This window comes from Ictalurus punctatus, chromosome 6 (genome assembly GCF_001660625.3).
Source record: "Ictalurus punctatus breed USDA103 chromosome 6, Coco_2.0, whole genome shotgun sequence".
Classification (NCBI taxonomy): domain Eukaryota; kingdom Metazoa; phylum Chordata; class Actinopteri; order Siluriformes; family Ictaluridae; genus Ictalurus; species Ictalurus punctatus.
In genome coordinates this window covers 22,767,323-22,790,628 of record NC_030421.2, presented here as the reverse complement: position 1 = coordinate 22,790,628, position 23,306 = coordinate 22,767,323, and the positions used below count along the sequence as shown (strand labels likewise).

The 23,306-nt window shown below is 38.2% G+C and overlaps 1 protein-coding gene across 2 annotated transcripts in view; it reads left to right on the top strand.

Moving 5' to 3' along the window:
* Window positions 1–357: 357 nt before the first annotated feature.
* The window catches only part of si:dkey-91i10.2 (uncharacterized protein LOC555224 homolog), a 33,821-nt gene continuing 10,872 nt past the window's right edge, over window positions 358–23,306 (top strand). The window contains exons 1-2 of one of the 2 annotated variants that reach the window (XM_017469162.3): window positions 358–607; window positions 20,861–22,437. In XM_017469162.3, the coding sequence (XP_017324651.1) occupies window positions 20,891–22,437 (1,547 nt within the window). In that variant the 5' untranslated portion in view covers window positions 358–607; window positions 20,861–20,890. Of the gene's footprint in view, window positions 608–10,654; window positions 10,942–20,860; window positions 22,438–23,306 lie in introns of those variants that run through there. The other variant, XM_017469163.3, reaches the window with a different exon arrangement.

Here is a 23,306-nt window from a genome sequence, read left to right as displayed (position 1 = left end):
TGGCTGCTCGCTGACAGGGGTAGACCAATCACAACAGATTGGGACATCTGACCAATCAGAGTAGAGTATGCTCTCTGAAAGGAGGAGTTTAGAATGAATCTTTTAGAACGGATCATTGAACGAGTTGTTTTTGACGGGGGGGATAGGTAATGCTGCAGTTTAAATTATTAGCACGTTAAACTGTTTTTTGATCTTGGATGCATGTAAATCTACTGTATGAGACCTTTAAAACAAAATTAGGTACGTTTCAAAACCATAATACGTGCGCTTTAAAGGCTAAACTACTTTTTCGACTCTCTCTATCTCTCTCGCTCACATTCACACACACACACACACACACACACACACACACACACACACACACACACACACACACTGACCAATAAGAAATGTCTGTATCCGTTTCCAGGGTAACGTAACTGCTTAAGGCGGATCCTCTGCTTTCACTCTGGGTTGCTTAGCCGAGTCTACTCGCGCTCTAGTTCGGTACAAAATGTAGTTTAGAAAAACAATAAGTATGTAGCTGGAGGACGTGATCGTGGGCAAGTGTCTTAAGGTGGATATAAGCAGTGCCGGCTTGTGGGAGACAGCGCGGGACTGAGTCCATGTGAGTTCATAAACGTAAACAAGGGCATTTCCGGCATTACGGATGTGGACAGCTGAATGCAGGAAGTTGCTTTTAGAAATTTATCTCATTGTCAGCACAAACTTAGCACAGTGTTGAATGATTCAATATATTTGATTATATACATTACAGATACAGTGTGTCAGTTTATCAGTGACATCAACAAATTAAATATCTTTGCAGAAACACTGAAGATGGCCTGACCTGATGTTTACAGAGTATTCACATGTTTCCAAATCTTTTAAAATATACATTACGTTGTGGATATGTCTTAAACAGTCCCTTTTCAGGGTATAAATACTGCAGTGTGAAGTTAATGTCTGTCCAACTGGCTAAAAAGGACTGTGCAGAAATGTAAATACAGACATAAAGACTTCAGAGGTAGAGTGTTTTTCTTGTGTTCATAATTTAATTTCTCATGGGTACCTGACTTTTGCTTGTAAGGAGAAGGAATCCAATGCGAATGTCAAATTCCTCAGGTATAGTCATACTAATGTCTTTTTTTTTCTGAATGTTCAGTCTGTTATTCACTGACAACTCTTCGAAACCATCAGTAAACAGGCTGCTTCACCAATACTACATGCTTTAATCTGCCTGTATTTTATAACGTATCTGCTAAAGCATGCCTCATGTAAAAATTCTTAATTTTTACATTTATAGACGAGGCTTTTTTTTTGTTTGATTGTTTTTTAACATATGTTTTGTGGTGCAGATAAGACGATCCTTACATACGCACCTGTTGTCAACTTTGCTGCAGTATTCTATGGCATTAATATTTCTTTGACTTCCTTAAAGTCACAGGTTGCTTAAAGGGTTTTTGGCATATGGTAGTTAAGGGATTTTAACTTCCTAACCTGGAAGTGCTTGGAACTTCTGCTTCATAACTTCTGCTTTTGCAGGGTTCTACACAGAACCTTTAAGGGTCCATAGAGGAACAAACCAAAGAACTCTCAAGGGTTCTAAAGTCAACATTTTTGTAAGTGTGTAGATGTATGACAAGTTGTAGATGACAAAGCATGTAGTCACTGTCTTCCTACGCAGCAGTTTCTGCTTTTAAATGCCCAGATTTAGGGCAGCGGGAACTCAGTGGTTAAGATGTTGAGCAACTGATCGGAAGGTTGTGAGTTCATATCCCAGCATTGCCAAGCTGCCACTGCTGGGCTCTTGAGCAAAGCCCTTAAACATCAACTGCTTAGGTGTATAAATGAGATAAATGTAAGTTGCTCTGGATAAGGGTGTCTTCCAAATGCTGTAAAAATGTCAACTATATTACTTTTTGAGGATGTGTAAGAAAATTAAATCATAAACTAATTCTAATTTAATACAAATAGTTTAGCCATTTAGTTGTTAATTCTATATTTGTTTAAATCAGAAATAAACAAAGGTTGTAAAGGTAATAAAAAAAACACTCTCATTAGAAATCTATTGTCAGAGAGTCATGGAGGAGTCAGTTGTTTTTAAATTAAAGTAAGTTTGCTTATCTCAAAGCAAACTATTACTGTAGATAATTGAAGTGGAGAAATCTAAAAAAAAAAAAATAGAGAGCATACGACATTAAACAAGATTTATATCTGTCTTCTGAAGTAAGGTCATTTAATGACTTTGTGATTTTCTGTTACAAATTGCCACTAAATTGAGTCAATAGCACTATACTTAATTTAAAAGTCTGCAGCATTGAAGAAGTGAATGTTTAGACTCCTTACGCAGTGCTCAGCTGATGTAGACTTATGGCCATCTTAATGGACTTTTTTCATTTAAAGCCAGACAGACTGTAGTAGTTATCCATAAATGATTGGACAGAATGTGAACTTTAGTCTGTTGAGTTTCCATTGTATAAGCAGTTGTCATTGGAGGAATAATTAAGTGATTGCTGTTATTCTCTTCTCTGATGCTTTACTGTAGATGGGTCTACAGTTTTAGGGTCAGGTTCTGCTCTGTTTCATGGCCATACACCAAATATACTGATTGATATATTGTGCATATATGGCTGGAAGATATTTACATAACATTTATGTGTATTGGGGGGTTTCAGTTGGGGGTTTTCCTAACATCTGGGAAGAAGACATGGTGCTGCAGCATACGAGGAGTTACTGTGTTTGCCTAGTAAGCATTATCCACTATTTGTTTCTCTGGACTTGGCTGTCATGCCGTCAGTATGGAGATTGGACCCTATGCTAATGAAATTCAACCAAAGCTTTCTTAATGAAGACATGAGTTACAGAGCTTGTTTTAAACAATGCTTCTTTAGGATGCATGAAAAATAAAAGCAGTAACTGTGTGATTTCATTAGTACAGCTGTTTTTCATTGTGTATAGTGCAGCTGTTTCTATCCTATAAGGCCACAGGAGGAAGTTGTGTTGTGCTTACAGTGAGTGAAGATATAAAGATTTGCTGAATGTGAGATCAGCAGTGAAGCAGCCACTGTCTTTCCCTGTTATCTTTTGTGGGAATTCTGAACTATGACTGCGAGAGAGAATGGTAGAAATAGTGGTTGTTTTTTTTCTTCTACAGAGTGTCTGTTGGAGTACGAGGCCCTGCAGGCAGAGCTATATCAGTCAGCTATCTCATTTCACAGAGACCACTGACCATGAACTCCCAGCGGCTGCCTGGCATAATTAGCTTATGTCCTTTATTTCAACAAGGGTAACTCTCATGGCTGAATGTTTTTGGCCTGGAAGTACAAAATGGATGAAACCTGTTTAATGGGACCATAATTGGGTTTTAGTATTTAGAACTATTGAAACCTGCCATGCTTATTTATTCAATTTCTGCACACAACATTTTATACCAGCAATTAGTTTTATTAGACATGACATGCCTGAAATCTCCTTATAGCTCCTATGGACTCTGTGCAAGGTTGCCAACTGTCATGAGGTTGACTCGTGGTTCAGGAACTGTCTCACCAAATAAAGCCACTTGCTTATAAAGCACATTATCTGAGCTTTTGTAAGAAAGTCATTAAAATGGCAAACTAAGATTTTTGTATAAAAGAAACCATATTAATTGCTCACAGTTATACTACAGCACTGCTGAATTCTCAATTCTGACTGGTCAGAAGATGTTGATTAATTTTCCCTGGAAGTAATATGGGGTATAATTCAGATCATAGGTTTATATTAATGCTCTTGTTCTAATATAATTTCTTCAGTGACAACTAATTTCACAGGGACTTGTATGGGGAATGCTCCACATAATCTAAGCTAATAATAAACAGATTTACAACGTATTATTATTATTATTTATGTTTTTTGATCCGATTAAGTTTTCCGTCTTTCTAATTAACTTCAAGAGAGTGAGACAAAAATAAGCACGTCTGTCACGAGCCTCGAATCGGCATGGAAGCAGAAGCAGGCGGCAGGTGTAGAGCGTGGTATCGAGAAGTTCAAGAAACGTAGTCGTAAGACAGGCAATGGTCAAGCGATCGGACGAACAACACAAACGGGGTCAGGCAGAGAGCGTGGTCGAAACCGGAAACAGGGGTCGAGGATAACTAGAAGACTAACTAACTAGATCGGCTTGGTAACGCAGAGAAACGAGTTGACTGAACATATACTTCGCATTGACTCTAGGTGAATGACATCCCTAAGTACTAGCGGTGAGAGTCTGTGTGATTAGTGCCAGGTGTGTCTGATCAGAACGCCGGGGATGGTGAGCGCATGCGTGCATGAGAAGTGAGTGTTGCATCTTGGGAAATTGAGTTTTGATCTGACTGAGATGACAACGTCTGGTAAGGGAATAACTGTTTATAGCTGTTAGAGAATTGATATCAGGAACTATCTTGTCTTGTGGCTGTTCCACAACATTAAATTTAACTAGAAACAGTATGACGTCAATAGTATAACGTGTCTCTGATTAATAAATTAAAAAGTGCAATAGTTGGAAAATTGTTGAATCAAGAGGTATAAAACACTTCAATACTCTTTTTGAGATTTTTTTTAAAAAGAAAGAAAAAGAAAGTCAACTTCAAAGTGGCACAGACACTCAACACCACCCTGTCACTGATACTTTCCTATCATCATGCCCAGTCGTGCTTTATTCCTTACTTATCTGACAGCATTAATCAAATTCTGCTTGACAAGGTAAAACACTATGGCCAATAGGAGATGAGTTATTATTAGATGAAAAACAAGTCTCTAATAACACCTCTAGCTAAATCCAGATGCTTGTATGTTATCATTTAAGTCAAACGTGCTGCATTTTAACCTGGTCCTGGTATGTAGTGTATGTAATTATATTACAGTTTTATGAAACTGCTTGGTACTTATTAAATGAGCTGCCTGAATCCAGGTCTCTGTCTCAGCTCTCTCACTGCCTGGTGTAGATTCTTCAAAAGAGGAAATAGCCATACAGAGCATCTTACCTTCCCTGCTGAGCATTTTATCAAATACAGTGGCCAGGGAGCCTGACTGAATAACTGAATATTCTCATTTATTCACAGCAGGGGCTCTACGCTTTGGTGCTTTGTTTTATTTGACAAAGCTAAAATACATGGATATTAAAGTTTCTCAATACTCCTCACAGATTTTTATCCACTATCTTATAGTATATGCTCTTTTGTGCACATTGACTTATGGAAAAATTAGATTTTCTGTATATGATTTTGATGACTGTGTGCAGTCTAGTGTCAACTGTTCCTTCGGGGCTTTAGTGTGTTTCCATAAAAATGCAGTATTATGTATGTATTCTACAAAAAGGAAAATGAAATTTCCACGGTGCCAGTAATAAAGTCATCCCTGTCTATCTTCTTGGTTCATCTTCACATCCCATGGTGCCCTAATGCACTTTATATTCTGCATTATTTTGCTCTGAAAGGCCATGTTAAACCTCTCTTTTGTTGTGTAAATGCTGGTGCATCAGAAGCAGCTCTCTCTTCCTCTTATTTAACCTAAAGATTTTTTTCTGTATGTTGAAAGTTGTGAAACACTGCCAATAAGGATTGTTCTGTTGAGTGGGTGTAGAGAAAATTATTGTGTGTTTATCTTAGATGTGGTGAAAATGTTAATAAAGACTATTATAGTCTTTTATTATAGAGTTTTAATAGTTTGAAGCCTCAATCTCTACCCCCCCCCCCAAAAAAAAAAAAAAAAACTTTTCCAGTGAATAAATTGGGGTGATATCTTGCTGGGATAGGATATTTCTTCTGACCATATTTTTGTGTGATGTTTTATGTGCATATTCCATCACTGGAACCTTGTCTTTTAGAAACCATTTATGTACCCTCAAGCACATATACACTGTTGTGTAATTGCAATTTTGGTATGGAGAAATCGAGAACTGTGTGTTTAGGTGAAGTTTTAACGTATTGTAGGATGTAGATGTGGGGGGGATGACAAATTCATAGTACTATCAAGACACTTGTGTAGCTCATTAATTGTTAAGGATAATTGTGTAGCTAATTATCTATACAATGAATGATCTACTTAAAAGTATAGAATGATAATTTTGTGACCTGTATTTTGCCAGGCCCTATACAACTACACAAAGCCAGTGAGAGACATCACCATGTGGGGGATGTGGGCTGTTACCATTATAGAAATATCGACTTGCATCTGGTTCTTTCATCAATAAACTAATCAAACTTTCCATGCTGCTGGGGAAGCACATAATTGGGTCATTATGTTCATTTGGTAACACTGGTGTACAATAGGAATGTTTGCTCAGAGCAATTTTGTGTAATCAGATTGTGTTTTTGCGGTGTGAAACAATGTTCCGTTGAATTTGTGGTACCATTTAACATACCATACAATGCTGAGCTTGGTAAATGGTATGATACCATTTACCATACCGTTTACCAAGCTCAACATTGTACACTACATAACTATATATTTTTATACCGTCTTGTCCTGCCTCACATTGTGAACAAGCAGGACATGTATAAATGATTACTGAAGAGGCATGTTATATTATGATTACATGCATCTGCAATGGATTGATTACTCTATGTTAGCAATTGTTTAGTGTTTATCTATAAAGTATATTTTACTTTAATCAAGATATTATTAAAGTAACAAAAAGTATATAAGTAAAGATTTAAAAACCCATTTAAGGTAAAAAAAAAAAAAAAAAAAAGTATTTAAAACATTATCATATATTGGGTTAGAGATTGTGTGTTAGACTTCACCCTCCCCTGTTGGTACCCCTGTGTAAAAACATGTTTAAATCTCACAAGTGATTACGTGACTTTTCTGTGAGGGAAAACAAAATCAGTACAAAAACTAAACCATAATTTTCATGTAGAGAAAGTGCAATCCTGCTTTGGAGTTTAACCATATCAGCTATAATTAAAGTTTGATTGATCTTGCATTCAACACTGTTTGCATTCAACACTTACCTTTGAAAGTTCAAACACCATATGAGATGTGGAAAGAAGCTCAGTTGTACAGGCACTGGGGAAAGATTTCTCTCTCTTTTTTTTTTGCAGCATTGAAACACTGCATGTGAAATGTATACTGCTGGTTGAATAGCTTTCAGACCTGCAGTTAATCCACCATAAAAACAACACAGCGAACAAAGAGCAAAATTCACAAACTGCAGGCAACCAAACACTTCCTCACCAAAGTTGTGATTAATATTGAATAATACCCAGAACCCCCTTGTTTATTTTTGCCTTTCCTATAATTGTGCCAGTGTGTATTTTTTTCCACATTGTGCCCACGGCATTACATCGAAGTGTGGCATTGTGTATCATTTCTGGCTGGATATTATGACCAGAAATGTGGTTCAGATAGGTCCTGTAATATCTTGTATCAGCCAAAAATATTGTTTCTTTTGACTTTTTCAATCTGGTAAAGAACAATGTATTGTTTTTTCTGGGGCAAAGCTTTTGGAGGCAATGTATTGTTTAATATAGCTATAGTGTGGCTGAGATGGACAGTGTTTGATGAACACACCAGGTCCAGCTCATTTTGTGTGTATGGCATAGAGGGGTTTTTGCTTAGATACTGCTTGTATGCTTTCATTATTATTTGAAATAGAATTCATCCAAGTGTTATGAGAGTTTTCATTATTTTTCAGAATATTATTTGAATTAATATCACAGTTGCCTTTTGCATCTCCTCTTTATATGCTGATCATATGCAATTTTAAATATAGATTTAAAAAAAAAAAAACCCAGTAGTTCAGCCTTTCACTGAAAGAATTTTCTTGTCCTTTTAGACTCGTAGACGCAGTGTCTGTATGGCCGCTGTGTGGAGCTGTGTATAAATTATTAACATTGTGGTAGAGCCTTCATAAATTAGGAATGTTCTTTTGGTGTTGTGCTGGCAGTGACTATATGGCTGTGGTCCTTCCTCGGCGTCATGGCCACATGTGCCAGTGCTCTGTAATGGGTCGACTCAGCCCCAAGGCCATCAACCAATCATGTTTTATCACCTAGCCTCAGGACCCTAATATGATAGACCGCAGTATAAAGAATCAGTGAGTGACTTCCCGGATGTGCTGAATGTTCATTATTTGACTTGTGACTTGATTTACATCGCAATGGATGATTTGTCTGTGTATGTACTAGGACCACCACTAGTGTAAGAGCTTCTCCTTAATTCATTTGAATTCAGTGGGGATTGTCAAATCAAAATATACTTTATATTTTGTACTTCTGCAGCCTTCATAAAACTGACCTTGTAGAAAATTAATAGGACCCCTTTGTGCAATTACACTGATGGCTGATGCATTTATTGGCTTGTGAATGGTTACTCAATTGTGTTTAGCTGGAAGCTCTGTAAAGAACTGAGGGAGCTATAAAACATAACATACATTTAGAATCATTTAACCATGTCCAGAGGCACAAAGTTGTACAGTGTCAGCATATAAACTATTTTGCAATTATGGCTGCATGATAAATACAAAAACATATTACAATAACAGTATACCTTGCAGTATGTTCATTTGACCAAAATAATAATAATAAAAAATTTATTTGTTGTTGAATTTTTAAATATATCAATTAATTATCAACTCATCTGCAGAAAATATCTTGTGTCTGATATTGTTGAATGCTCATGGAAAAATAAGTAAATGGGGTTTGTTAGAGTGCTCATTTGAATATTTCAGGCTTCAGAGACCAGTATTGTGATAATGATTAACAAAGAGATTTCAAAGTGTACAATTTTTAAAGAAACAGTAGGGCTAGGTATTGTGACCAAATTGGCGATTCGATTCTTATTTATATCGTTTCGATTCATCTAGATTTCGATTCAATCCAAAATTGATTAGTTATGTATTAGTCAGAATTGAATTTAAAATGTTAGTTTTGCAGACATGGAATCCATATTTTAATATAAATTCTGGTAAATGAAACCGTTCTACTTAACGATATTATTGAAATACACATATACATTAACAATAGGGCCCGCACAATTATGTTGACTTACTTTTTACTTTTACTTTGAGTAACATTGTAACAAGAAATCATAAATATGTGCATACAATGCACACAAAGTAAGCACAAACTGCACACTGCTCATTACTGTTAAAAAAAAAACATTGTAAATGTGCAACAGTAAAATTAATTCATTAACAATTTGAAACGTTTAAGAAATAAAACAGTTTTCAAAATTCAAAATATGAAAGATGGCGACATCTTCAGGACGAGAGGCGAACTACAGATAATATTCACAACCTCTCAAGTAAAGCACGCATTAAGAAACGATTCGGGGATTTCCCAAATCGATAGGCTATCATTCTTCAAATTGAAGATCGATTAAAATCGGAGAATCGATATTTTTTGCCCAGACCTAAAATACAGTACATTAAATATTACAAGTGGGTGGCACGGTGGCGCACCACCTCATAGCTCCAGGATCCCTGGTTTGAGCTTGAGCTCAGGTTATTTTTTGTATAGAGTTTCATATGTTCTCCCCATGTTTGTTTGGGTTTCGTTCAGGTTCTCTGGTTTCCTCCCACTTCCCAACATTATTTCTTTCCATTGTTAAAACTCTTAAAAAGAACACATTTCTATATTATTTGTTTACCCTTTAAGATCAGATTATTTCCCCTGTATTGCCACTAATTGTCTCTTATAGCAGTTGTTTTAGTGAAAACAAAGACATTAAGCTGCTGTACATTAATGCTGACTAGAACAGTCAGCAGCCTTGAAACAACACATAGTAAATATATATAGTCTCCCTGGGGAGGTGCAATGGAGCTGCTGAATGCCCTGCTTATTTGTTACAATAGTGGATTACTGGCCACTTGTACAAATAATGAGGAAATCCCTCAGCTAGCTTTCAGTTCCGACATACGGAACCTGATATTATGGCACATTGACAGGCTCAGTTTGATATCTAGTTCACACGCTCAGGCTATTTGTTTTTTGTTTGCTGGTAACGTATGTGGTAGCAGAGAGGATTAACCACCCCCATATGGCTCAGAATACTGCAGTTACACTGCACAGCCAATACACTTTGAAAGCTGTCCCATAGGAGTCCAGAGGAATGATGCAGCATCCTGCAGTAAGTTCCTATAGTGAACGTGTTTGTTTTTGGTGCATTCCATAAAATAAAAATAAAAAAACGTCTCTCTTTGTTGCACAGAGGTTTCCCTTTCAGACCTTCTTGTCTGCTCCATTATGCAATATGGGAGTCAATAGGATGTTTCAGATTAACATAATTTATTCATTAATTTCAGAGCACATCATCATCATCATCATCATCATCAATCTGTTGGATTAAATGTGGTGAAATGAAAAGACATTAAATATTAAAAAGACTGAAATATTGCCAAAAACGACAGCTCTTCTGAAAGAAAAAAAAGATTAGCATAACTGGTCACTAGTATAGACATGCAGACTGACAAGCTTCCACCAGTATAAAGCACAAGCCAGGATTTTCACATTAGCTTATTATATGACTGTATATGCAGTATGTGATGGACCTGTTCTCATGTGCATACTTTCAAAGGTTTGACTCACGGAAGAAAAAAGGAAAAAAAAAATACAGAGACAAAAACATGGAATGCCCTCTTGGGATAGCAGGTGGGGGAGATAAAGAGGGTAGATGTTGCTCAGAGGTCCTTTTGGACAGCCTTGTGTTTCTGTTGTTCCCATGCCAACGTGCTGTATTGGAGCATGCTCAGTGAAGAGCTCTCCGCTGTAACAATAGCAGAGGGACCTGAGAGCGTTCACATGCTGATCTCACATCAGAGTGGAACACACCTCACTGTGCTCTCACTCTCCCAAACAGTGCATGTAGGGGGCTTTCTTCCTTCATAGTTTCGTTTTTAGTGTCCTAATAGCCTTTTCTCTGCATGCTGCATAGAACATGGGGTGAGGATAGCAATTCTGGATATTATTTGATGAATTATATGAACTTCAGTAACAGGTATTTGGATCTTTATTCACATTTTTATTTTGTTTAGATCTTGTGATTGTTGATAGTCTTGAGGAATAAAGATATTGGCTAATTTAATTATCATTATCATTATTATTATTATTATTATTATTATTATTATTATTACTACTAATAATATTGTTATTGGTACAAATATTGCTTGTAGTGTTTTTGTTTATTGTGTAATGTTCATGTAATGAGTTCCATGATCACCTGATCTGTAAATGATTTGCCTTTTGTTAAGTAGACTAGGATGGCATGTTTCAAAAAAGAAAGATGTGGTGATTTTTATTTTTATTTTTTTTACCCTCAGAAGAGAGGAATATTATACAGCTGGACCAAGAGGTAGCTAGGAGTGGAAAAGAAACACAAAGTGAGGCAGTATGGAGCTGATATGAGTGTGTTCATTCAGCCTTGTCACAGGATGCCACTGCTATGAGAAGTTGTGCAGTCGTTCTTCACTGACCCGCCACTCTGTTGTCCTGACGATGGGTGGTGAGGGGTCAGTGTAGTCACCACATTTAGACTAGTGCTCTAGTTAACAAGCTAAAAAGCTCTACTGCAGCCCATTCACACGTTCCACCGGATAGAGTATAATGTGTGAATGGGCAGCATCCATTTGCTTTAATGAAACATGTCATTGATTTATATGTGTGATGACTTGATAATCCAGTCATGGAACTCTAGATGATAGCTGGACTGCTCTCATCCAGTGCAGTCAGGGGAGTGTTAGGCAAACATTGGCAAAAAAGAAACGAAAGACCTGGAAAGATCTGAGTATTTAATGCTGTGAGGCAAAGAAAGCGAGCAAAAGGGCTGGAAATAGATCATTTGTCTACGTAGAGGATATTGAAAAATGAAACAAGCACACTGCATATTGTCACACTGCATAGTGTCAGGATGGCATTTAGCATAAGAAATTTAGCATGCTGAGGAGTATTTCACAGGTATAGAGGCAGCTCGTAATAAGGAATTTCCATTAATCATTTGTCACATCATGTGGGATGCTGCTCATTTACAGCATTGATTAGAAGTGGTTTTCTGCTGCCTTTTGAGTGTTTTAACTTTTAATCCCTTTTCAAGGGGGAGTTTACCTTTTTTCACATTTGAGCAGTTCTAAATATTTATTCTGCAATTTCTAGTCACCTCAGATGCATGCCGTTTTTTAAACTGTTTTCATTTTTTTTCTCCAATAATGATTGTTTGGCATAATATATTATAATCAGATGAATTTATGAAGATACAATTTCATAAAACAAACAAACAAAAACAACAACAGAGACTTGCTTTTCTTTGCCATGGTCGGCATATACCTGTCATGATTCAGTCTATTCTCTTCTTTGTGGTTTGTAGTTTTGGAGTGCTGGAGTGGTCCGGTTTTGGATTCTTTTCAAACAAGTAAATTACTTCAGTGGAAAACATTGTTATTATTATACTTTTAATTGTTCTGGTTATAGCAGTTGGTTATCTCACCCAGTAATAGCAATGTCAGTTGCTTTGTTGTAGGCTGTGGAAATGTTCAATTGAGAGCACTAATCAGTGATATGGCACAACACCACCATGTTTACAGGATCCCATATAAGAAGCTTCCTCCCATTCATACTCTTTGGCAGCCATATTTGTGTGAATATCGGTCACTTGGCAACTTGGCAACAAAGGCAGGAACATGCGTCCAGGAAGTGCCCCTGACACAGCGGATAAAAACATTCATATGACTCAAGCATGCATAGGCTGGGATTTGGGGTTGTGGTTTTATTTTAATTAGTTTTAACAGATTATTTAAGCAGTTGATATAAAAACTGCCTGCGGTGTCTAGAAATTGCCCTACAAGTGCTTACAAAGGGTCAAATGTTTGAAAAAAAAAGAAAAGAAAAAAATAGAAACTTGAGCAGTGAACCTGCCTCTTGAACCACCAACCTCCTGATCAGCCCAGAGCCTTAACCACTGAGCCACCACTATCGCTATTGCAATCATAATGAGCATTTATGGCTCAAGCGAATTTTAAATACAGCCAGGAATCTACTTTAAAAAACAAAACTACTGATTAACCTAGATAAACTAAATACTTGTAACAATTTCCTAATCAGTTGTAATTGCAGTTGTGTACATATTTGTACTGTGTGAAGTCAGGTTAGGACAATAATTGCAGTGTATGCAAATGTTGTAACACTGGAATAAAGAACTTTGACAGATGATTCTGTCCCAGTTAGGCTTTGTTTCCTTTGGTGAAAAGAACAGTAGTCTGAAATACATTGAGATGACAACTGATCAGTTGCCATCCCTCCCTCTGTTCATTCCTTTCCCTCCCTCTCTCATCTCCTGCTGTCCCCTCCACACCTTCATATGAAAGCCCATTACCGGGCAGCTGGATCCCAGAAAGATGAGGGCAGATTCACGTGATCCCATCTCCAGTCACTAATAACAACAAAGGACTAGTGGGCTCTGTGTGTGTGTGTGTGTGTGTGTGTGTGTGTGTGTGTGTGTGTGTGTGTGTGTGTGTGTGTTTGGATGGATGGATGGTGAGTGGTACACAAGGCTATAGGGCAGGATAGGGCTGACTTGTGACTGTCTCTCTACAGACATTTATTAGCGTTGACATGGCACAGTTCAAATGTGCCTGCTGTAGGAATGACCTTGAGCATCCTAAAATCTTGCTCAAGCAAGGATGAGAGAGAAAGGAATTCACAACTATCTGCTGAAGAATTTCAAGTACACAGGATGAAACTGCATATCTCAAATTCAGAGATTTCAAAGTGTCCTTGTTCCTGAAGCTGTTTGAATTTCTGCATGTGGCTGATGATGTATATATTTTGACTGGTGTGTAGAGTAACAGCTATTCTTGTTGTCAGGATTGTAATTGACAGATGTTGATAAGTGGAATTGAGCAGTTCAGAAGTGCTCTTAGGGTGTGAATTGATCAGAATTTGTATCAGGGTGAATACTGTATTTTATGAGGCTATATTTATGAATCTTACATCAAGGTAAGGGTAGTGTACTGTATAGTCACGTTGGTTCTCTCTCGCTCCCTTTCTCTTGCCCTCTCATGCAAGTCTCATTTACCAGTGATGAATGAGTCATCTAGCCATCTGCTCCTTAGTGTAATCCAGCCTTATTACCAGCCCTTTGTTTATCAACAGAGCTCCTCTTCTGAGATTACCTATTCTCATTTCCTTTTTTTTTTTTTTTTACTCCGTCTATTGCGCTCATATTTTTGCTCCTCTTTGTACCGCCTCAGTCCACTCCCACTCTTAATCATTCCCCACTTTCTCTCACCTGTCATTCATTTTCCTCCTTCCTGCACTGTAGGGATGGGCGATATGGACTTAAAACTATATTATGATATTTTCTGGTATTTATTGCGATAAGGATATCAATGATGATATAAATATAGTACCATGCACCACTGTTTTTGGCTACAAGTGATAGCTATGATCTTGAGAGCCTCAGAAACACAAACATTGAAGTAAAACAGATTTTCTGTAACCAAACCAGTTCCAGATTGTAGAGGTACAGTAGCTCCTGGTTTAGCGAGAAACTCCTACTCAGCTTCACGTCCACCTTCTGCCATACTTGTTTTCTCTCTGCACGTGAGCTGTGAATGGGTCGCAGACCGTCGCACAGAAATACGTCATCAACTAGGCTTTATCGTTATCACTGGAAGACTAATTCTTATTGTGGGAAGAATTTCTACCTGTATAACGCAAACGATAAGATATCGCCCATCCCTATTGTACTGTCTTTCTTAGTCCTTTGCTCATTTCTATAATACACACTATTTCACCTTCCGTTTCTCTCTCTTTTGCTTTCTGATATGGATGCAGACGGGTGAGATATTAAAGGGAAAAAAAACAAACTGGTGGCTCTGTTATGCTGTGGGGACATTTTGGTACTTGTCCCCTTAGAGGGAAGCGTCACTGCAAATCAATAGAACAATCTTCTGGCTGATCGTTTTTATCCTATAATGAAATATTTCTCTCCTGATGGGAGTGATCTATTACAGGATATCAATACTCCCATCCGTAGAACATGGGGGCTCATGGAATAGTTTGATAGTGATGGAAATGAAGTTATGACTGTGCTTTGCCCTCCAGTACAGTGATACAGTCATTTAGAAGCTGTTTGCTGTGTCCCAACACTTTACTAAGATTTTTTTTGTCTTTAATTTGTCACCCATCTGTAGAACACTGATCAGCACTGAGAGTGTATCTTGTTTGCATTGACCCTCCTTATCTTTCACAGTATGAGTATCGAGTTCAGCAGGAAAAGCCTTCTTGATAGCAGCAGTCCAGTGACTCATTAGCCTAAAAGTCAATTATCTTGCCAGTTCATTTCCTTCTGTATCTCAGTGCAGAAACCAGCTCACTAAATGCATACATCTCAAAAATGGCTCTGATGCTATTCATTCATTAAAATGGTGTGTTGAGTTAAATAATGTTCCGTCACATTTTTATAAAAGATTTGCTCGTATGCTGGATTGCATGCTATTTTCATTCCCACGTTCAATATCTTGTGTCTAAAAGAGACAGATCTATAACTCCCATTGCAGTCAGTAGATGAAGCTGAGATGGTCATGGGGCTCAGGTTCATTTCACAGTTAAAGCTGGAGCCTAACCATTTGTCTGTTTATCTCACACTACACTTTTCTTGATGAAGTAATGTGATAAGTGTCAGATTTTGGCAGTACAGTCATTAATTAAGGGCCCAATATAACCCACTGCCATATTTACAAATGTTTCCCTCTTTACATTGCCTGCTATACTACATTGTGTTTCTATAGAGTTATTATGCCAAAATACACTATATACACACTTTATATAAACTTTTAATAGGATTGAATGCACATGCTTTACTCACCGTGCATAATTTCTATTGAAACCCCTGTAAGATAATTAATGTTTTCTCACCTCATGCTTCTATGTAACTGTAATTAGTAGTAAAACCAACGTGAAATGAAACATTGACCATACACATTCGAGTTGTAAAAATATTTGTATTAGTGTTTGCTCAATTGTTAAGGCTCTGGGTTACTGATCAGAAGGTCAGGGGTTCCAGTCCCAGAACCACCAAGCTGCCACTGATGGATACTTGAGCAAGGCCCTTAACCCTGCCTGCTCCAAGGGCCCTGTATCACAGCTGACCCAAAATTACAAATTGCAAAGAAAAGGATTTCAGTGTGCTGTAATGTATATGTGACAAATAAAGGCTTTATCTTTTTTTTCTTTCTTTTTTTTGTTCATTTACTAGTTACACGAACTGTTATGAAGACTTAATGAACAGCCAACTCTGAGGTACCCACAGCACTGTAAGATCTAAGCTGTCAGTACTTTTGCCAGGTTGATGTCTCGGTTGCTTTTATGTACTTGCCATAAACCACCTGAATAATGCAGTCTGCATTTGTACTGTGTATTATGTGCCAAGATAAATGTTGATGAACCCAGGTTTGGGCCAAAGAAAATGGATTTTGCTCCTTCTGTGAATTTCCTATTTGTAAATATTGAGGGTCTCTGCAAGCTTTTACTGCAGGGTCAGAATTGTCGGTAGGCTCCTCTGCTACACTAACAGGAAACTAAGTGGATGTTTTTTGTATGTGGCATACTCTTCTGACATGTGGCTGCAGGACAAAATGATTTTACTGGGTTGATGAAAACAACAGTACTTCTCATGCAGATTAATAGAGGATATTCTGGCAGTAGACAGGGGCTTTTCAGATAGATCCAGCTGTAGGTTACTGCAATATAGGGACCGCCTGAACACACTAAGCGTTCTCTCGATCATATGCACTGTCAAAATATAGAGCGTACACCAAACTTACAGATCTTTTGTTGCCACCAAACAAAATCTTGCTGGGCAGCTTTCAGGTGCTCAGTTGATGGACAAAACTCTCAAGGACTTGTTTTGCTTCAAGAAGCAACACCTTGCTTGCCAAAGCAAATTGTTTCTCTAGCTGATAAGCAAAGGTGACAAAGCAAAATTGCCCAATGATATTATAGTAAATAATTTTCATACATATGGAAAAACTGTGGAATCTGTTTAGAGCCTGTTTACGTTGTCTCACATGTGGCATAAATACCAGAAGTTCTTGATCAGCATGATTGTCTGATGGGAAAATTGCATGAATGAGCAGGTGTATAGGGGTTCTTAATAAAGTAATCAGTGAATGTAGAATGTACATACATATACAGAACCATATTTCAACAAATAATTTGTACTGAGAAAATGTGCTGAACTTATTCAAGAGAATTGACGAAGCATCAATCTCAACTATTCTTGTCTCGCAGGTGTTCTGGAAAATTTGATTGCATGCTGTGTGGTTTCCTGGAAAAGTCAAAAGAATGCTTTTATAATGATCACACATGGGATTTTCTTAAAGAAACTGATAGAGGTGTTATGCAATGCCATATCATTATCACATCATTATTGCCTAATGTGGGAAGTGCTCAGTATGTGTGATTTTATTACCCATCTTTCCCAGTTTCTGTCTTACTACCTGTCCTTACTACAACAAGGCATGAGCACACAAAGGCTGTTAATGACCAAATCTACATTTACATATATATTCTAACAGTTAGCCTTTCTTTTGACAGCAGACATATTGTACATAAGGAGTTTAGGGACATTAAATTTACATTCATGATTTACAGCCTTGTACGTGATATTAGCAGCCTAATAGTAAATGATCCAATAACATCAGTAGACTCTCAGTATACACATGTGGAAAGCTTCTAAAAGAAATATAATGTGTTGCCTGATCTTGTGTCGTGTACACCAGGATGTTAAGAAGCAGTGGTCTATAATAGCTAGTAGTGAAGGTCTTTAAGAGTCCTGTCACCCAAACCTGTCTCACCAAGAGACATGACCATTTATTGCAAGAAGACACAAGAAAAATCACAAGGCTATAACATATTACTAATTAATATGTCTGTAATGAGAAAATGGAAAATAATGTAAGAAGTTGAAAGCCCCTGTTGTTCTATGACTGAGATCAGCAACTGCCATCCTACAGGAATGAGAAAATTCCTACCATGTATTCAATGTCACATTTTTAGAAACTGATCTCTACATAATTTGTGCATCTTTCAAATACAAATGCTAAATGGAAAATGTGAGATAAGACATGGAATGCATACTGGCACTTTGAATGACAGTCTTTTTGAATTCTTGTTGCTGTGTACAATTTTTATTCCCCTAGTGAAGTGTGGTGTCTTGTTTTACCAATGTTTGTACTGCTACCAGCTTGTAATACTTCAACCTTTACTTACAGTAGTTTGTATTTGAGTGATCATTATGAGTTGCAATGGTTTGTTTGGTAGACTGTATTTAGGTACATTTTGTTCAGATTAATTGAATTGCTGTTACAACGTACAATTGTTGGATAATTTTGTAGAGGCCTGTATTGATGGGCTTTGGCTTTTTTTTTTTTTAGAGATTTCTGCTCAGCTGTCTTGAATTGGGTAAGATGTATTTATCATAAAGAACAAGCCTGCAGAGGAGGCAGCATTAAGAGAGGTGGATCCAGAGCTGAGCCTGGAGCAAACTGCACACAGAAACTTGCTTACAATGGGGTACGGGGGGGATACCAAAAAGTTTCTAAAACTGTGCTCCGCAGAAGGCTGATTCACCAAAGTGAGGATGTTGTCATTCTAACCAGTTCAGCGCTTAGAACAAATTAGAAAATGTCTAAAGGACTAGCTTGTGAGCTAGAATACCTTGTAAAGATGTGATGTGTTCTCGTGTGAACAATAAGCGGAGATGGTGCTCACAGAGGCAATATAGTTGACGTGAGCCTGAAGGGGAACGATAGATTTCAGTAAAAATCATTCAGAACTTTTCGTAAAAGCCCATTATAGCACCGTGAGTGGCTTCTTCTAGGTACTACTGTGTGTCTACAGCAATTTAGCTAAAAATGGAAAATGAGCATCTGCCTGCCATAAGCAGAGACAGCAGGGTGTCTTCTGTGCGAAGTGAGCTGTGCTCTCCATGTTCACCAACCAATATCCTTATGCTAATCAAGCATGCTCATTCACACATCAGCAGATTTTGAACAGAGCCAGAAACAACATATGATATGTACCATAAGAGATGATGTATTGCACTGAGGCTATATGAACCTACACTTACACTAATGTGAATGTAGTTTTCTTATTAAAAGATATCATCTTTAAAAGATATTAAAATATAAATGTAAGTTTCCACTTCTGATCATTCTGTATAAACTAAAAGAGCCTTGATAAGCCAAAAAACCTTAAGTGATTTAATTAATCTGGCTCCAGATTTTAACTGAACATCTGAACATGTTTGGCTTCCCTGCCTTCATCAGTTAGAAATGTCTTCATGCCTTTAATGCTTTTTTTTTCTACTCTGCATTAATGTTTGTCTTTGACAAGCCTTACAAGTTATATTATTGGTAAATTTATAAGTAAATTTTATCCGGTTTCTGTATGCTCCATTGTACCGTTGTGTTTCATGCTTTGAAATGCCTGACATGTACTTAATGTTATCAGTGAATACTATCCTGGCTTGGACCTAAGCAAATTGTACTAATTTCAGAAATAATTAGTAAGCAGTGCTCTTCTAGCTAATCCATGCCTTTGCGTCCATTAGTGAAATGATTGCTAAGGGCGACTGAAAAGTGTTTCTCTTCATGCAAGTCAGCTTTTCATTCCCTCATTTTTCAATCAGAACAGAGAAAATAGTGGTGTAAATGCTGGCATGTGCAGTCTAACTATTGTGCAAATAAAATATTGCATAAATAAAATAATGTCAATATCAACAAAAGCAGCATGTCATCTTTCAAAGTAATAAATTGTCTGTCTGCATATGAAATTTGTGCTTTCTCTGTCAATTTGTTTTGGAGCACTCAGTAACTGAACCGACGTTAATGTCACGTCGGGACTTGTTTACAAGCTACTGGACCTCCCGATGTACTAACATGGCCAAGTATTTGGGACATCACAAGCCAAATACTTTTACCAACAAACGATTGTGTCCCAATAAGGCAGTAATAAAAGGCAGCTGATGGATAGAAACAAGGGTTATATTGTAGTGTGACATGTTTGTACCATGATCTATTTTGGTACGTGTCTGTTCTTTTATTGAGTAGTGTAGTAGTATTGGTGTGCAGTGCTTAAATCTTGAATCTTGAAAAATGAGAGTTAAATATTTAACTTTTTACCAGAGGCCAAAAAAATTTGATTTCCGCCTGTTGGAGGTGCCCGTGTTCAGCATTGAATTTATTTGTGATATCAGACTCCACAGTAGTGGTTAATGGCTCATATGAAAGTAGACACGGCTTTAAGAATTCGCAGTTTTTCTTAAGTATTTATTTTTTGATTGTGGCAGCCATATACAGTGTTTTACTATCAAAAAAACTTTAGTTGTGCTATGAATTGATTGCCCTGCAGAGGGCTCACACCCGTCCGCTTTCCAATCACCTTTCTCACCAGCACTAAACAAGGAGTTACGATACTCTACACACAGAAACCCAACAGTGTCCTGACTTATCTTATAACAGATGTGCGGCGATAATTCATTTGCTCTTGCAGAGCAGAGCAAGCCATTTTTAAAGTAAAAAACGTGATATTACATTGAACCAGGTAAAAGGATTATTGCATCCACTGCAGCTGTTCTTTAACATTGTAAGTCCTTGACTCATTCATGACATCAGGCTTTATTATAAATTGTCATGATTCAAAGGTAAAGAATATTTAACAAAGGAAGCTAATACTTGATACATAATTTTTTCATTGGCTCTTAAGATTTTCTTTGGGTACGTCATTATGTCACTTCTTGAGGTTTAATAGACGTGGCTAATTGATCTTTATGTCAGCCATGGATGTCAGTATGTGAGCACAGTGTCCTTAATGTGTAGTTACTGTGCCAATATTCTGCTTTTGTGTTTTGATCTCTGAAGGGCTGTGGTCCCAGCACCTCTCTGTAATGGATGGCAGCTCTTGCTGTGGTCATGCCAGATGTAGAACCTTTGCCATGTGAGTATTCCCCAGCAGCCTCCTCTGCTGGCTGCAGCATGGACCTGGATCCTTGCTTCAGCGAGTTGCCAGATCCTCTTTCGGTACTTGGCCCCCCACTATCCAGTTTCCCTCAACACAGAAACCCCTCATACATCAACCTAGATGCACCAGTGAATCGTTATCCAGCAGGACCCAACAACAACCTCCTTAGCAACATGGGGCTTAAGTACTGTTCCACCAGCAATGTGCATCCACTGAAACAACCAGAGTCTCAGTCCAGCAACCAGGCAGGGCAACTCTCACAGAGCTGTATCAACTTGGGCAATAATCGACTATACCGTAGCCTGGAAAATCTGCACTGGAATGCAGACCCTAGTATGTATACTTACAGAAGCATGGAGAGTGAGTTTGTTCTCCACTGTACCTCCAGCAGTCAGTGGTATGATGGATCTTCTCAGGGATCACAGGTCTACGCTATGATGCACTCCCCTGAGAACATGGCTTTCTGTCCTCGTCAGGGACTAATGAGGAAGGACTTGCCTCTCTTTCCACAGTGGCTTTTTCCTGCTGTGGAGGACTGGGCCTTGAATGGAAATGCCCGGAAAGGCCTGAGAGACAAACTTCGTCTTCAGAGCACTCGTGTGGCTGAGCCTAACAAGCCCCTTCGCCCTCAGCCTTTGCTAAGTAACACCCTGCATCCTTTTAGCAATCATGAAATAGCATCACATTTTGGTCATCTCTCATCCCCAGGACAGGTGAATGGCAAGAAAGAGCTGTATGCTCGCCGTATCACCAGCCAAGAGGAAATCAAGCAGGAGGTGATGCGGCGGCTACAGCTTCACAGGCAGAGAAGCACTCCTAACCTGGCACTCAGCTCCAGCCAGGAAACCAACTTCAGTAAGTCACACACCTCTGAACATCTCAACAGTACTGCCCAATCTGCACCTGAGAGGAAAAGACCTCCCATGAGTCGCTTGCACATCCCGACATTTGAAGAGTTCAAGAGGATGAGGCAAAAAGAGGGTACTGATTGCCTGTGTTCTTCAACAAAGCCACCTTGTGGAGTAGCCAGACAGGATAGAAAATGCAGAGAGGGAAACTGTGAAGAGAAACTTAAAGACAGATTACATACTGAGGCTAAAATGGTCACAGAAGTCTGGCAAAACTGCAGCACAACTGATTCAGCCCATCCATGTGGTTCCAGTGGAGAAGAGTCAAGTAACGGCAGGTCCACTGAAGAAGATTCACATGCCCCAATCTGCACAGGACCCGTACCTCGCTCTCCTCTGCAACCCCAGAGTACCACTGCAGGAGAAGATCACACTGAGAAAGCAGGAGACTCTGGAAGTATGGATCCAGCTCTGGTCCCTTTCCCTCCCAACAGGGAGAGTGCTGAGGGGGCATCAACCTGCTGTCCTGCCATACTACTGGATGGGAAAGATCTCTCTAATTATGGAGCCAAGATCTACAAGATGAAGGCAGACCTCCTTGGATCAGCGCTGGACCTCATAAAGAAGAGGTAAGAGAGTGAAATTAATCTCTGTTTCCCACAGATCTGAAATATACTTTGATAGGGGTCATGGGACATTGTCATGTGCTTGGCTATAGTCACGAAATGTGCAGAAATTTAGCATGTGCGAATATGAGGAGCGCCTCCTACTGTACTTGTATCATGAATTTACATGAGCTGATTACATGGCACAGTGTGATGGCTTTTTTTTTATTTTTTACAATTTTTTTTTAACAAGTAGCAGTTACTGGCTAGCAGTCAAACTCATTGGGTAATTAAAATTTAAGCATTAATAGGACAAAAGACTGTTTTTCAGCTCTGTCTATAATGCTACATTACAGAGCAGCCTTCAGAGTCAGCTGTTTTGTTGAGCAGCATTTTAATCAAAAATAACTTTGGCAAACATTACATTCAGGACACCTTTCAGTATCATCAAATGGCATCAGTTTTAGCATGCTGGATATATAATGTTTATCCACTATTGCTTGATAGTTTATCAGCTTACCTGAGGATGGATCCCCAAATTAGCAGTAGCCTTTTTTGGTACTGAACACAACTAGATTACTGTTCACTGAATAAATAGCTAGCTTGGTAACTAAAGCAAAAGCTAGCAAAAATGGTAGGACTGTTTTAGAAAAAAAGGGTTCTGCAGAGGTTATATGGATAGTTAACGATTTTATGTTTCCAAAGGGAATCTATATGAAAAGTTCTTCAAGGAACCTTTAAAGGTTTCTCCAGCGGAACAAACTTGAGAATCCTTTAGGGTGATAGATGGAACTTTTTTTTCGAGTGCAAGTAATATTATTGACAAAGCATGAACAAAGATAAGATTGTTAGTTACGAGGCTCACGTTTATAAATGTTCAGATAGACAGTTTG